This window comes from Glandiceps talaboti, chromosome 3 (genome assembly GCF_964340395.1).
Source record: "Glandiceps talaboti chromosome 3, keGlaTala1.1, whole genome shotgun sequence".
In the NCBI taxonomy this organism is placed as follows: Eukaryota; Metazoa; Hemichordata; class Enteropneusta; family Spengelidae; genus Glandiceps; species Glandiceps talaboti.
The window spans coordinates 417,828-435,528 of record NC_135551.1 but is presented as its reverse complement, the minus strand read 5'-3'; the positions used below and the strand labels follow the sequence as shown (position 1 = coordinate 435,528).

At 38.3% G+C, this 17,701-nt stretch overlaps 1 protein-coding gene across 2 annotated transcripts in view; it reads right to left on the bottom strand.

Moving 5' to 3' along the window:
• LOC144432808 (intersectin-1-like) overlaps positions 1-17,701 on the bottom strand; it is a 305,852-nt gene that overhangs the window by 66,526 nt on the left and 221,625 nt on the right. For both annotated transcript variants that reach the window (XM_078121087.1, XM_078121088.1), the window contains 3 exons: positions 15,880-16,002; positions 14,307-14,346; positions 11,809-12,009 (listed from right to left, as the gene is read on the bottom strand). In XM_078121087.1, the coding sequence (XP_077977213.1) occupies positions 11,809-12,009; positions 14,307-14,346; positions 15,880-16,002 (364 nt within the window). The remainder of the gene's footprint in view (positions 1-11,808; positions 12,010-14,306; positions 14,347-15,879; positions 16,003-17,701) is intronic.

The following is a 17,701-nucleotide window of genomic DNA, read 5'->3' as shown; positions in this document are numbered from 1 at the left end:
GTCTGGTTGAGAATGCAACCTACTTTTGACATGAAATGCCAGGAAATAATGATTCTTTCACAGGAGCCTATAGTACTCAACTATCATGGTCAACACTTTTGGTCCAATAGCTGTGTTTGAACAGCACTTCTAGTGGCCAAAGTGTACAATCTTTTGTCTGTCTGATAACTGGAATTATCATTTTTGACACATCAGTGTTTATATTTACATGATTATATTTCATAGCATACTTCACTTCTCATTTTCTATTTCACATTCTAGAATATTTTCAAATATCACACTCAAGATGACTTACAACTCAGATGGGAGATCAAGGAATACACACATTATAACTTACAAAACATCGTTCTCATAAATTGCACAGAAGGCTTGCATTTAATAGTGAAAGACTGTGCTACTATGGTAGTGGGTCAACATGATGAACTTTGACCTTTAACATGACCTTAATGTGGGTGCATAGATGTGGTATGTAGATGAAGCTGTAAACAACATACCACACTGCAGACAGAATGAATGAAGCAATACAAGGTTGAAAAGATAAGAAGATAGATTGATAGCACACAAACAAAACTTGGACCCACTACCAAAATAACACAGTAGCTCCAAATTATTGCAAAAATACGAATCAAATCCAGAGACTTTTGCTGAAGATTTTCTGAACACTTCACAGACAAAGACCAAGTTATTGTTGCGAGGAATCTTCACATCTTGTAGACATCATGTTTTTTTGTCTTGCAATGTTTTTTTTTTTTTCTGGAAGTTCTTTGCCCGGCTACCCACTCACTCTCCATGCACTGATAACTCAGTGAGTTGACTGCTTGCATTGGTTGGTTGGTTGCTATTAAAACTTTTTTTTTAAAAGAAATTTTGGTAGTGGGTCTCAGGTAGGTAGGAGATAAACAGATGATACTGGTATTCCTGTAACAATGTAGGAAATGACAATAGCTATCAGGATACACATATAGCTTTGAAATGACACCATGATATGATATGTAACACTTTTAACAATGATTAGTATGATTTTTAACTGATCATAATGATGGCATGAGCATTAATCATTTAAAGAAAAAATATGTTACAGATAGAGTAAGTTTACAGAATTATCAAAATCAGACTTTAAACATTGTGTTTATGAAGAAGGCAGGCATATTATATCATTTTAAAGGAAAACAGACATCAGATTTTCAGCAGAAAAAAAGGATGCAAAGTTGTCATAAATAAATGACAATGACAAATCTGAAAGAGTACATTCAACATCATTTCAAACATGTCTGAACCCAGGACATTAAATGACTGAACCCAGGACATTAAATGAATTACTGAACCCCGGACATTAAATGACTGAACCCCGGACATTAAATGACTGAACCCAGGACATTAAATGACTGAACCCAGGACATTAAATGACTGGACCCAGGACATTATATGACTGAACCCAGGACATCAAATGACTGAACCCAGGACATCAAATGACTGAACCCAGGACATCAAATGACTGAACCCAGGACATCAAATGACTGAACCCAGGACATTAAATGACTGAACCCAGGACATTAAATGACTGAACCCAGGACATTAAATGACTGAACCCCGGACATTAAATGACTGAACCCAGGACATTAAATGACTGAACCCAGGACATTAAATGACTGAACCCAGGACATTAAATGACTGAACCCAGGACATTAAAGGACTGAACCCAGGACATTAAATGACTGAACCCAGGACATTAAAGGACTGAACCCAGGACATTAAATGACTGAACCCAGGACATTAAATGACTGGACCCAGGACATTAAATGACTGGACCCAGGACATTATATGACTTACTGAACCCAGGACATTATATGACTGAACGCAGGACATTAAATGACTGACCCCAGGACATTAAATGACTGAACGCAGGACATTTAAAGGTGATTCAAAATGCTCACATTCACTATTGGTATTTTGCTAGATGACATGTTTGTGAAATGTTTCCTGGTTTTAAAACTTTAAAAAAGCGTCTGCAAACACCTTAAAATGACCTTTTTTCAGTCAGTTCCCTTCGGATTTACTTCGAGAGTTTTCGGGTATTTCCGGTCCCACCTAGACCACGGGATTTTATGACGTCATAAGGGGTACTGGTTAGCACGTAGCCTATGACGAGCGTAGTCAACAGGTGAATAAAACTCAACAGCGTTGTGAAAAAATACATTGCTGGTTGTTGTAATAGACATCAGTAAACAAAAACTACAGTGTACATGTCTTATTAACCAAATTTACCGATATTTACTCACACTTTCTGACTAATTACCAGTGTCTGTGGGTATAAATGCAACAATACTGTGTCCCCATATTATGGCAAAATAAATCAAAACGGCTAGACTAGATATACATAAACACTTGTAATGCCGTGTGTTTCACATTCAGTGACTTTTATTTGTCTGATTTTTTTAATTATTTACCGACAAGAAGCATTACAATACTTTTGACCCGCATGACGCATCGACAGCATATTTTTTAGCCCACTATACTCGTACTCCCTGATGTCGCCTTTTGAACGGCCCATTTAGCGACAAAGTAAACATATTTATCTCTTAAAAATATACTAGCTATTAGATTACCCATATTATCAGCAATAAAATTGTAAAGAATTAAGTGAATTAAGGAAATTTCGTGAGTTTCGTGTTGTTATTTATATGACTTTAGCAACTCGTCTGGAAGAAAACTTGTATGGTTTCCCTTGTTGCGATATCACTTCATACAACAAGCCTATTTAATATTCATTAGAACAATTTTGTATCGAATCATGGTATTCGAAGTATACAGTTTAGGAAACCAACAAATCAAATATCGCAATGTGTTCATGATATTATATATGATTGGACAATATTGACGTCGGCATGCGGCAATCAAGGTCGTGACCCCAGCACATGGTTAAGAGAGAAAGCCTGCAACTAGACGTACATACACTGCTTCAGCTTTGATCGGCGGAAGGCTATCCTACGTATACCGCCGCGGCCGCAGTGACTGCACAAAACTTGACAACACTACCCACCTACCGATATATAATAATCACCTGTATACCGTGATAAAAACAAGCAATAATTCGAGTCCCCAACAAGTCGATGAGACCTACTTCTGTTCAGTCCGATCCGAATGCGAGTTTCTGAGGTTTTACATGGGTCTCAGATTCGGACTAGAGTATTGCGCCCCAGACAGCCCTGGCCGAAAATAATATATGTAAACTTGCGCTCACAAGCCAAACATGTGACAATACAAGACCACAACGAAATCTATGAAACATTTACAGGTCACTCTCATTTTATATATGGACAGCAAAATTAGGTCGGTCACAGTTCCATTTACATGATGCAATGACTCGGAGCGTGCTTCCCGGTATGCTTGGAGCAAATCGAATCAATTAGTGTATTATGGGACCAACAAATACAAATATATTGTGGCACTGCATGTCCTGATACACCTTCTTGAAGTTTCCCATTGGTATTCTAATAGCTAGTATATTTATTCGAGATGAAATATGTTTACTTTGTTGTTAAATGCGCCGTTCAAAAGGCGACGCGAGTACGAATGGGCTAAAATATGCCGTCCTCGGAATGCCATCAACGCGTCACGGCGGTATCGTAATGCTTCTTGTCGGCAAATAATAAAAAATCAGATAAATAAAAGTCAATGAATGTGAAACACGCGGCATTACAAGTGTTTATGTATATCTAGTCTAGCCGTTTTGATTTATTTTGCCATAATATGGGGACACAGTATTGTTGCATTTATACCCACAGACACTGGTAATTAGTCAGAAAGTGTGAGTAAATATCGGTAAATTTGGTTAATAAGACATGTACACTGTAGTTTTTGTTTACTGATGTCTATTACAACAACCAGCAATGTATTTTTTCACAACGCTGTTGAGTTTTATTCAACTGTTGACTACGCTCGTCATAGGCTACGTGCTAACCAGTACCCCTTATGACGTCATAAGATCCCGTGGTCTAGGTGGGACCGGAAATACCCGAAAACTCTCGAAGTAAATCCGAAGGGAACTGACTGAAAAAAGGTCATTTTAAGGTGTTTGCAGACGCTTTTTAAAAGTTTTAAAACCAGAATGCGTTTCACAAACATGTCGTCTAGCAAAATACCAATAGTGAATGTGAGCATTTTGAATCACCTTTAAATCACTGAACCCAGGACATTAAATGACTGAACCCAGGACATTAAATGACTGACCGCAGGACATTAAATGACTGGACCCAGGACATCAAATGACTGAACCCAGGACATTAAATGACTGAACCCATGACATTATATGACTTACTGAACCCAGGACATTAAATGACTGGACCCAGGACATTAAATGACTGGACCCATGACATTAAATGACTGAACCCATGACATTATATGACTTACTGAACCCCGGACATTAAATGACTGAACCCCGGACATTAAATGACTGAACCCAGGACATTAAATGACTGAACCCCGGACATTAAATGACTGAACCCCGGACATTAAATGACTGGACCCCGGACATTAAATGACTGAACCCTGGACATTAAATGACTGAACCCCGGACATTAAATGACTGAACCCAGGACATTAAATGACTGGACCCAGGACATTAAATGACTGAACCCCGGACATTAAATGACTGAACCCCGGACATTAAATGACTGGACCCAGGACATTAAATGACTGAACCCCGGACATTAAATGACTGAACCCCGGACATTAAAGAAATACTGAACCCTGGACATTAAATGACTGGACCCAGGGCATTAAATGACTGGACCCAGGACATTAAATGACTGAACCCCGGACATTAAATGACTGAACCCAGGACATTAAATAACTGAACCCCGGACATTAAATGACTGAACCCAGGACATTAAATGACTGGACCCCGGACATTAAATGACTGGACCCAGGACATTAAATGACTGGACCCAGGACATTAAATGACTGAACCCCGGACATTAAATGACTGGACCCCGGACATTAAATGACTGAACCCCGGACATTAAATGACTGAACCCCGGACATTAAATGACTGGACCCAGGACATTAAATGACTGGACCCAGGACATTAAATGACTGAACCCCGGACATTAAAGAAATACTGAACCCTGGACATTAAATGACTGGACCCAGGGCATTAAATGACTGGACCCAGGACATTAAATGACTGAACCCCGGACATTAAATGACTGAACCCAGGACATTAAATAACTGGACCCAGGACATTAAATGACTGGACCCAGGACATTAAATGACTGAACAAAGGACATTAAATGATTGAACCCAGGAAATTAAATGACTGAACCCAGGACATTAAATGACTGGACCCAGGACATTAAATGACTGAACAAAGGACATTAAATGATTGAACCCAGGAAATTAAATGACTGAACCCAGGACATTAAATGACTGAACCCAGGACATTAAACAAGTCATTGAGAATGACATAGGCCCCGCTATAATTGGGTTTTAAGGAATTATCACTACTCTGATCACGCAACAACATTTGTGAACCTAAAACAAACAGACTTAGATATGTTGTGTGTGCTTGTTGGACATGGAATATGCCTCCAACAATAAAGGATTGGTTGGGTATGGGGGATCATATCACGATGAAAATGGAGTCTGAGTTATGGCTTTGGACATGGAAAATTCACAAACAAAATGGCTGCCAGGCAGCCATATTGGATCGTATCACGACGAAAATGGATATGCACATGTATGTTATAGAACACTGTCCTAATACCAACTTTAAATGAGATCTGTTCAAGCATGTCTGAGTTATGGCTTTGGACATGGAAAATTCATAAACAAAATGGCTGGCAGGCAGCCATATTGGATCGTATCACGACAACAATGAATATGCACATGTATGTCATAGAACACTGTCCTAATACCAACTTTGAATGAGATCTGTTAAAGCATGTCTGAGTTATGGCTCTAGACAGGGAAAATTCGCAAACAAAATGGTTGCTAGGCGGCCATATTGGATCGTATCATAAAACAAATTGACGTGCATATGTATGCAATAGTATGTTGCCCCTGTAAGTTTGAAAAAAAATCGGTCCAGGCATATCCAAGAAACAGCTGCGGACGGACGGAAGGACGCACGGACAGACGGAACCCAATCCATAAGTCCCCATTCCGGACTTCGTCCGCGGGGACTAATGACTGAACCCAGGACATTAAATGAATTACTGAACCCAGGACATTAAATGACTGAACCCAGGACATTAAATGACTGGACTGAGGACATTTAAATGACTGAACTCAGGACATTAGATGAATGAACCCTGGACATTAAATGACTGGACCCAGGACATTAAATGAATTACTGAACCCCGGACATTAAATGACTGGACTGAGGTCATTAAATGACTGGACCCAGGACATTAAATGACTGAACCCAGAACATTAAAAGGCTCCCACCTGACTTAACAATCAAAATATGAAAGTGGACAGTGAGAAGTTGACAAAAATGATGTTAAACAACAATTACACAGATGAATAACAAATGTTTTTATCATATTTCACAATATTTTATAGATTCTTAAAATGAAGATTTTGTATTTATTTATTACTATGTATGGATTATATATAGTATAGATATTTATACTATGACTTCACTACAACACACAAATATATCATTCAAATATTTGCAAACATAACACTTCAGTTTAGAGTAAAATGGTAGACGATATTTCAAAACTGTAGTTAAAAAAATCACTTTGATAAAAGAAATATTGACAAGAATTATGTTTATTTTAGTGAGTCTGGTAGTAAGGGTATTTTAAATCATAGAAGACTGACATCATGACATTATACTTACATGTAAAACTGAATGAATATCCTACAAAGTTGTCATGATGCACCATATGACGTCATGATGCAACAAGTGTACACCATATGATGTCATGATGCAACCAGTGTACATCATATGATGTCATGATGCAACCAGTGTACACCATATGATGTCATGATGCAACCAGTGTACACCATATGACGTCATGATGCAACCAGTGTACACCATATGATGTCATGATGCAACCAGTGTACATCATATGATGTCATGATGCAACCAGTGTACACCATATGATGTCATGATGCAACCAGTGTACATCATATGATGTCATGATGCAACCAGTGTACACCATATGATGTCATGATGCAACCAGTGTACACCATATGTCATGATGCAACCAGTGTACACCATATGATGTCATGATGCAACCAGTGTACACCATATGATGTCATGATGCAACCAGTGTACACCATATGATGTCATGATGCAACCAGTGTACATCATATGATGTCATGATGCAACCAGTGTACATCATATGATGTCATGATGCAACCAGTGTACACCATATGATGTCATGATGCAACCAGTGTACACCATATGATGTCATGATGCAACCAGTGTACATCATATGATGTCATGATGCAACCAGTGTACATCATATGATGTCATGATGCAACCAGTGTACACCATATGATGTCATGATGCAACCAGTGTACACCATATGATGTCATGATGCAACCAGTGTACACCATATGTCATGATGCAACCAGTGTACACCATATGATGTCATGATGCAACCAGTGTACACCATATGATGTCATGATGCAACCAGTGTACACCATATGATGTCATGATGCAACCAGTGTACACCATATGATGTCATGATGCAACCAGTGTACACCATATGATGTCATGATGCAACCAGTGTACACCATATGATGTCATGATGCAACCAGTGTACACCATATGATGTCATGATGCAACCAGTGTACACCATATGATGTCATGATGCAACCAGTGTACATCATATGATGTCATGATGCAACCAGTGTACATCATATGATGTCATGATGCAACCAGTGTACATCATATGATGTCATGATGCAACCAGTGTACACCATATGATGTCATGATGCAACCAGTGTACACCATGTCATGATGCAACCAGTGTACACCATATGATGTCATGATGCAACCAGTGTACACCATATGATGTCATGATGCAACCAGTGTACACCATATGATGTCATGATGCAACCAGTGTACATCATATGATGTCATGATGCAACCAGTGTACATCATATGATGTCATGATGCAACCAGTGTACACCATATGATGTCATGATGCAACCAGTGTACACCATATGATGTCATGATGCAACCAGTGTACATCATATGATGTCATGATGCAACCAGTGTACATCATATGATGTCATGATGCAACCAGTGTACACCATATGATGTCATGATGCAACCAGTGTACACCATATGATGTCATGATGCAACCAGTGTACACCATATGTCATGATGCAACCAGTGTACACCATATGATGTCATGATGCAACCAGTGTACACCATATGATGTCATGATGCAACCAGTGTACACCATATGATGTCATGATGCAACCAGTGTACACCATATGATGTCATGATGCAACCAGTGTACACCATATGATGTCATGATGCAACCAGTGTACACCATATGATGTCATGATGCAACCAGTGTACACCATATGATGTCATGATGCAACCAGTGTACACCATATGATGTCATGATGCAACCAGTGTACATCATATGATGTCATGATGCAACCAGTGTACATCATATGATGTCATGATGCAACCAGTGTACACCATATGATGTCATGATGCAACCAGTGTACATCATATGATGTCATGATGCAACCAGTGTACACCATATGATGTCATGATGCAACCAGTGTACATCATATGATGTCATGATGCAACCAGTGTACACCATATGATGTCATGATGCAACCAGTGTACACCATATGATGTCATGATGCAACCAGTGTACATCATATGATGTCATGATGCAACCAGTGTACACCATATGATGTCATGATGCAACCAGTGTACATCATATGATGTCATGATGCAACCAGTGTACACCATATGATGTCATGATGCAACCAGTGTACATCATATGATGTCATGATGCAACCAGTGTACATCATATGATGTCATGATGCAACCAGTGTACACCATATGATGTCATGATGCAACCAGTGTACATCATATGATGTCATGATGCAACCAGTGTACATCATATGATGTCATGATGCAACCAGTGTACACCATATGATGTCATGATGCAACCAGTGTACATCATATGATGTCATGATGCAACCAGTGTACACCATATGATGTCATGATGCAACCAGTGTACATCATATGATGTCATGATGCAACCAGTGTACACCATATGATGTCATGATGCAACCAGTGTACACCATATGATGTCATGATGCAACCAGTGTACACCATATGATGTCATGATGCAACCAGTGTACACCATATGATGTCATGATGCAACCAGTGTACACCATATGATGTCATGATGCAACCAGTGTACACCATATGATGTCATGATGCAACCAGTGTACACCATATGATGTCATGATGCAACCAGTGTACACCATATGATGTCATGATGCAACCAGTGTACATCATATGATGTCATGATGCAACCAGTGTACATCATATGATGTCATGATGCAACCAGTGTACATCATATGATGTCATGATGCAACCAGTGTACACCATATGATGTCATGATGCAACCAGTGTACACCATGTCATGATGCAACCAGTGTACACCATATGATGTCATGATGCAACCAGTGTACACCATATGATGTCATGATGCAACCAGTGTACACCATATGATGTCATGATGCAACCAGTGTACATCATATGATGTCATGATGCAACCAGTGTACATCATATGATGTCATGATGCAACCAGTGTACACCATATGATGTCATGATGCAACCAGTGTACACCATATGATGTCATGATGCAACCAGTGTACATCATATGATGTCATGATGCAACCAGTGTACATCATATGATGTCATGATGCAACCAGTGTACACCATATGATGTCATGATGCAACCAGTGTACACCATATGATGTCATGATGCAACCAGTGTACACCATATGTCATGATGCAACCAGTGTACACCATATGATGTCATGATGCAACCAGTGTACACCATATGATGTCATGATGCAACCAGTGTACACCATATGATGTCATGATGCAACCAGTGTACACCATATGATGTCATGATGCAACCAGTGTACACCATATGATGTCATGATGCAACCAGTGTACACCATATGATGTCATGATGCAACCAGTGTACACCATATGATGTCATGATGCAACCAGTGTACACCATATGATGTCATGATGCAACCAGTGTACATCATATGATGTCATGATGCAACCAGTGTACATCATATGATGTCATGATGCAACCAGTGTACACCATATGATGTCATGATGCAACCAGTGTACATCATATGATGTCATGATGCAACCAGTGTACACCATATGATGTCATGATGCAACCAGTGTACATCATATGATGTCATGATGCAACCAGTGTACACCATATGATGTCATGATGCAACCAGTGTACACCATATGATGTCATGATGCAACCAGTGTACATCATATGATGTCATGATGCAACCAGTGTACACCATATGATGTCATGATGCAACCAGTGTACATCATATGATGTCATGATGCAACCAGTGTACACCATATGATGTCATGATGCAACCAGTGTACATCATATGATGTCATGATGCAACCAGTGTACATCATATGATGTCATGATGCAACCAGTGTACACCATATGATGTCATGATGCAACCAGTGTACATCATATGATGTCATGATGCAACCAGTGTACATCATATGATGTCATGATGCAACCAGTGTACACCATATGATGTCATGATGCAACCAGTGTACATCATATGATGTCATGATGCAACCAGTGTACACCATATGATGTCATGATGCAACCAGTGTACATCATATGATGTCATGATGCAACCAGTGTACACCATATGATGTCATGATGCAACCAGTGTACACCATATGATGTCATGATGCAACCAGTGTACACCATATGATGTCATGATGCAACCAGTGTACACCATATGATGTCATGATGCAACCAGTGTACACCATATGATGTCATGATGCAACCAGTGTACATCATATGATGTCATGATGCAACCAGTGTACACCATATGATGTCATGATGCAACCAGTGTACATCATATGATGTCATGATGCAACCAGTGTACACCATATGATGTCATGATGCAACCAGTGTACACCATATGATGTCATGATGCAACCAGTGTACACCATATGATGTCATGATGCAACCAGTGTACACCATATGATGTCATGATGCAACCAGTGTACACCATATGATGTCATGATGCAACCAGTGTACATCATATGATGTCATGATGCAACCAGTGTACACCATATGATGTCATGATGCAACCAGTGTACACCATATGATGTCATGATGCAACCAGTGTACACCATATGATGTCATGATGCAACCAGTGTACATCATATGATGTCATGATGCAACCAGTGTACATCATATGATGTCATGATGCAACCAGTGTACATCATATGATGTCATGATGCAACCAGTGTACATCATATGATGTCATTCATGTAATCCATTTGTATGCTGGTAACATTAACAACTACAACAAAAATCAATAAATTCTACAACATGAGTACAGAGTCCAAGATTAGGTATGATTTACAACTATGTGTCCAATTCATGGAATTTCATTGAAGTTCTAAAACTTACCGTCAGGAATGCAAGCGTGCTAACATTATAAATTTACAATTATATAGTTATACTGAGAAACAAACAGCTTAACATAAGAAAAATATTGAGCATCACTTACATTTGTTGTTTGATGTGGAGGAATCCGTTTCTGTAAGTTGCTGTACATAATTGGAGGGGAAGAGTCCAGTGTTACCATTGAGTTCACCTTTCCACCAATCTTTTTCATCCTGATTGACAACATTAATGACACAGCCTTTACTGAATGTCAATTCATCCTCATTTAGGGCTGTATATGGATACATGGCAATCACTTGGCACACTGAAATACAATTCAAAACATTTTGTGTCATGGGTTAAAGTGGGTTTTCTTGAGGGTAATTACAAGGTAAGGGATGATTACACAATATCACACAAGACTGGTCGAGAGCCCTGCAGATACACAGGTGTATTTTTCACCAACAGCCGTATTTTTGCTTGTTGTATCACGTGATCACTGGACGTCCCCTTGTATAAACAAACCAAGCAGACAACAAGAAATACAGCTATGAACAACATTTCCAAATGCCAAATTTATTGTCAACCGTATGAAATATCATCATTGTATACATTGTAACAAGTCTTTGAACTGTATGTTTTGTGTCAGAGGGAAACACAAAAATTCCATGCAGAACGGCGACAGTCCAGATACGGCGAACGCACGGTCGTCACGTAAACGTGAACATGAATTCCTAAATTTATGAAGGATATCAAAATTACCACCACAGAGGGTGCAATTTTTGATTAACTAGAACAACAAAGTATATCACGAACATTTCTGTACATTTAATGGAATACAGTACGCAAAACAAAGACGCACTCATTTTTCTGCTGAAGATTATAAGTTTGAATATATCTTTGAGTGATATGCAAATAGTAAACATTATGTCATACTACTGAGCAGATGCACACTCTGATTGGATGATAAAGTTAAGGCTGAGATGTAAACAACCGCACTGTAGTCATTAGAGAAGTATGTGATACTATGCTCAACAGTATAACGCGGAAGTGATTTTGTTTTAAAATGAAACAGCATTTTTAGACATTCAAAAATTGAATTTCATAGTCGCAGGTGACGTATAAGTATGTTATTTGCCAAATACAGTTCCACATCTTGTTGCTCAAGGTAATTTTTTCGGTATAATGGCTCGCCTCCGGCTCTCTGTTATTACCGGAAAAATTACCTCTTGTAGCAAGATATGGAATGGTATTTGGCAAATAACATGTACATATCACTATGATCGATGCGATATTATGATGTTATTACCCGATATCACCTCTTCGTTTGTCGCATCGCCCTGAATGCAGTTTCCATAACGTGACATGATTCGTTAGACGAGTGTCACGTTATGGAAACTGCACGAACAGTGATACGACGAATGAAGAGGTGATATCGGGTAATAACCAATTTATTATAAGGCTATGCCCAGGAGTTCAAAGGGAAATTATGGAAAATAAAAAGAGCACAGCTTGCTAATGCAATGCGCTTTGTGCGTCTCGTGACTTGTTGTCTGGCGACATTCACGTACACATAGTTTGCTAACCCTGCTCAACCTGCTCTGACGATCATCAAATTTCATTAGATTTCGGTGTAACATTCCATAATTATTTTGAAATACAATATTGGTATTAGAGCAAGTTCTCTAAAAGTTTTAGAAAATGCTTTAACATGTTATTAAAACTAGATGGTCGATTTTGGGGAGTACACTTAAAATATGGTTTTATCACTTTTATTGTCTAACGAATGAATAGACCGAAGATGTTAAAAAAATTTTGAATTCAACCAGCAGCATGGGTATGATCATTTACATGACCTACCACTTCATTCCCACGACTTTCACTTTGGCCTTACAATTACTGTGTCTTCTCTTTTCGCATTCATATGATCCAACACCATTAACTAGATCTTTCTGTTTCACGTAAATGTAACCTTGGTAAACAAACTTAATCTTCCTGTGATTACTGTAAACAAACTTCATGATAATACATGGGTACAGAGATATTTGAATGAACAGTTAAAATTCTGAAGTTTGACCGTACAAACTTTGATTTACACTGTTCTTTTATAGATATTTCTTTGATCTTTTAGACCACACCTTTTTGATCAATTAGAGCACGGCAAATGAGTCTTTTTTTTTGTACACTGCCCGAAATCGAAGTGATAAAACCATATTTTCATAAGTACACGCATCGAAATCACGCCTTTCATTCGCACTACAGTAGAAATGCTAAGTAACCCTAAAAACATGCCTTTCTTGGTCGAATTGTGCACCATACATGTAGTCCTACTTATATTTGTTTGGGGGCATTTGTCTTGGTGGCATTTGTCTTGGTGGCGTTTGTCTTGGTGGCATTTGTCCAGGGGCATTTCTCTTGGTGGCGTTTGTCCTGTTACCAATTGCTGCACGTCAGAGGTATTCATTCAAATTTCATTTAGTTTCATATAATTAATTTTCTAATTAAGTGGTACATCATGTATAATAGCTATACTTTGGAATTTTGTATTCCAACAATGTATCTAGGCCCAAAAATCTATGCTTTTGCCCTTACTGGAGGCATTCAGTTTAAATGTGGGTTTACCTGTGTTTGTTGGAATGGTAGCACCATTGACTTCACCACTCTGTAACAATAAAATACAAAATTATAGAATACTGTCATACCAAACATTAATTGTTACAGTTTTACATCTGCTGCAAAACAAAGGCATGTAAAGCTGACAATATAATGGAAGATGAACATATGTAGGACTGGTACAAAGTGTGTTTAAGGGATCATGTCACTAGCAATTGTTATAAATGTCACTAGCAATTGTTATAAATGTCACTAGCAATTGTTATAATAATAACTCACAGCACTCTTGTGTGTATTACTTCATTATCTCTCATATCCACACAATTATCCTGCTTTCCCTAGCAACTGACATATCCACACACTTATCTAGTCTTGCTGCTAGACGTTCGGGCTTTCTTTCGATGCTATAACTATAAGCGAACGAAGTTCGCATGTGAGGGCTTGCCCGAACAGTCTAGCGAATGCCATTTTCAGACCGGACATTCCATTGAGATTACGATAAGCGGTGGGTTGGGCCATATATGCATATATATACTTTAATATATTCAATCTCTAACCACAATTTATATAATTATGTCGAATAAATAGGCAAAATAGAGCAGTGCATGTTGTTAAAGGCTTCCTGTTAACGCACGGATAGAATTTAAGATCATTTTGCCTGTTTTTAAAGATCTGAACGGCAATGCTCTGGTGTACATTACAAATATGATTGAGGGAGTTCACAACTCCAATTATAATCTAAGAACAAATAGTAGTCACAATCTTGTAATAAGTTGAATAATAGAGCTTTTGCCATCTGTGGTCTGAGACTATGGAATTCCATTCCAGAAGAGTTGAAATGTTTAGACGAAGTGCAGCATTTAAAAGAGGGTTGAAGACATACCTTTTCAAACTTTCTTAGAGCTTGTAACAGATGATTTTCCCCACGTATGTGTTTTTTAACACTTTTTAGAAATTGTTTTGATTTAATAATGAGTGAGTATTAATTGTATTGTATGGTATTTTTTAATGTTTCTTTTAACTTTTTGTGTAGCTCTTTAGACCACAGTTGGCATCCAGACTAGAATCTCAGCAAAATTAAGGGGTTTTAGAATGAATGAATCTTAGCTAAGCTAGAGGTTTTTAAAATGAATGAATCTTAGCTAAGTTAGAGGTTTTTAGAATGTATGAATCTTAGCTAAGTTAGAGGTTTTTAGAATGCATGAATATTAGCTAAGTTATAGGTTTTTAGAATGAATGAATCTTAGCTAAGCTAGAGGTTTTTAGAATGAATGAATCTTAGCAAAGTTAGAGGTTTTTAGAATGAATGAATCTTAGCTAAGTCAGAGGTTTTTAAAATGAATGAATCTTAGCTAAATTATGGGGTTTTAGAATACATGAATCTTAGCTAAGTTAGGGGTTTTTAGTGTGCATGAATCTTAGCTAAGTTAGGGGTTTTAGTGTGCATGAATCTTAGCTAAGTTACACGGTTTAAGAATGAATGAATTTCGGCCAGATTATTGGTTTTGGACTTAAATGATCTTCAATAGCTGATGAGTTCTACATTGCACAAATACATTTTTATTTTAGTTGTTGCCCTTACCGGTAGAGTAAATGGTGAACTTGATTTCTGCTGCTGTTGCTCTGGTGTTGGCGTTGTTGCACTGCCAAGTAATTTGACAAAATTAGCCGGAAACCAACCTATTTGACGTTTCTTACCACGTGCCTATGTGAACAAGGAGAAAGAACATCATCAATAATGATTCTACATCAGTTACAGGAATAACAGTATTGCAAGCACACAAAGATTACTGGATACATTTTGGATATCCACATTAAAATTTTAATATAGCATTCATGATAGCACCATAACAAACTATTATATTTCAGCTAAATTATGGAGTTTTAGAATGCATGAATCTTAACAACAGGGTTTGTACACTTAGAGTAAAAAAAAAAATCCAGGGCTTTCCAGAGGTTTCCATGGATATTCGTATTGATTTGGGTCATTTCTAGGGGTGCTGACCACCAAAATATATTTTATTGAATAACATCTAATTCGCTAACATGGACGAGAAGTAATTAGCAACGGCTCTCACAATATGTTACAGAAGAGTCCCAACTATGATTGGGTTTTAAGGAACTGGCAGTTTATGTTGTCATTTTCTTGATATCAGTACTCAGATCACGCAACAACACTTGTGAACCTAAATCAAACAGACTTAGATATGTTGTGTCTGCTCATTGGACATGGAACATACCTACTCATGTTGTGTCTCCTCGTTGGACATGGGACATGCCTACTCTTCAAGATGACATGATGGAATAAATCATTCAACAATAAAGGATGGGTGGGGGTGGGGGGGGGGGAAACGACCTGTTCAAGCATGTATGAGTTATGGCTTTGGACATGAAAACTGCGCCAACAAAATGGCTGCCAGGCAGCCATATCCGGGATCGTATCACGACAACAATGACTATGCACATGTATGTCATAGAACATTGTCCTAATACCAACTTTGAATGAGATCTGTTCAAGTATGTCTGAGTTATGGCTTTGGCCAGGGAAAATTCGCAAACAAAATGGCTGCTAGGCGACCATATTGGATCATATCCTGAAACAAATTGACGTGCATATGATTGTATGCCATAGTATGTTGCCCCTGTACCAAGTTTGAAAAAAATCAGTCCAGGCATCTCCAAGAAATGGCTCTGGACGGACGGATGGATGGACGGACGGACCAAACCCAATCCATAAGCCCCCGTCTCGGACTTTGTCTGGCGGGGACTAAAAATATTTTAAAGAAAGTCAACACTCAGTTGTTGACTTCGAAAAACATCACAGCCATTAACAGAGTTAGCACTAGGAATTTGAAACTAATAGCCACAATCTTCATTTGTGGTGTAAAATAGTCAAACATTTTTTTTTAGCCACAGAGGCATCTTTAATATAAGCCACACAGTCTACATTTGCTATGTGAATAGAAACAAGATTGGCATGGGCTTAGTGTTAGCAAATGTTTGGTTATCGTTGCTTTGAAGTTGTGGAACACAACATTGAGTCACAGTTCTGACTTGTAATTATTAGCTACATCGCTTAGTGTAGTGTGACCTGTAAAATTTGAATATGACTCAACATATGGAAAATATATATTATAGTTTCATGTTTAGAAACTACATGCTGTTATCATTATCTTTCCACATGATTGGTTACTTATTAACAGACTTGTTAGACAGGGTTTGCATCAATATGACAGCCATTACACAAAGCATCTTCCATTCATGGGCAAAGCGAAGATCAAATATAGACCACATTGGCGGACGGTCTATGCTGAAAACTTCACTCAGATAAATTCATACCGCCACGTCACCATTTCATTCACAATAAAACTTCAACTTTCTTTTTGTGCTTCGCTACTAGATCG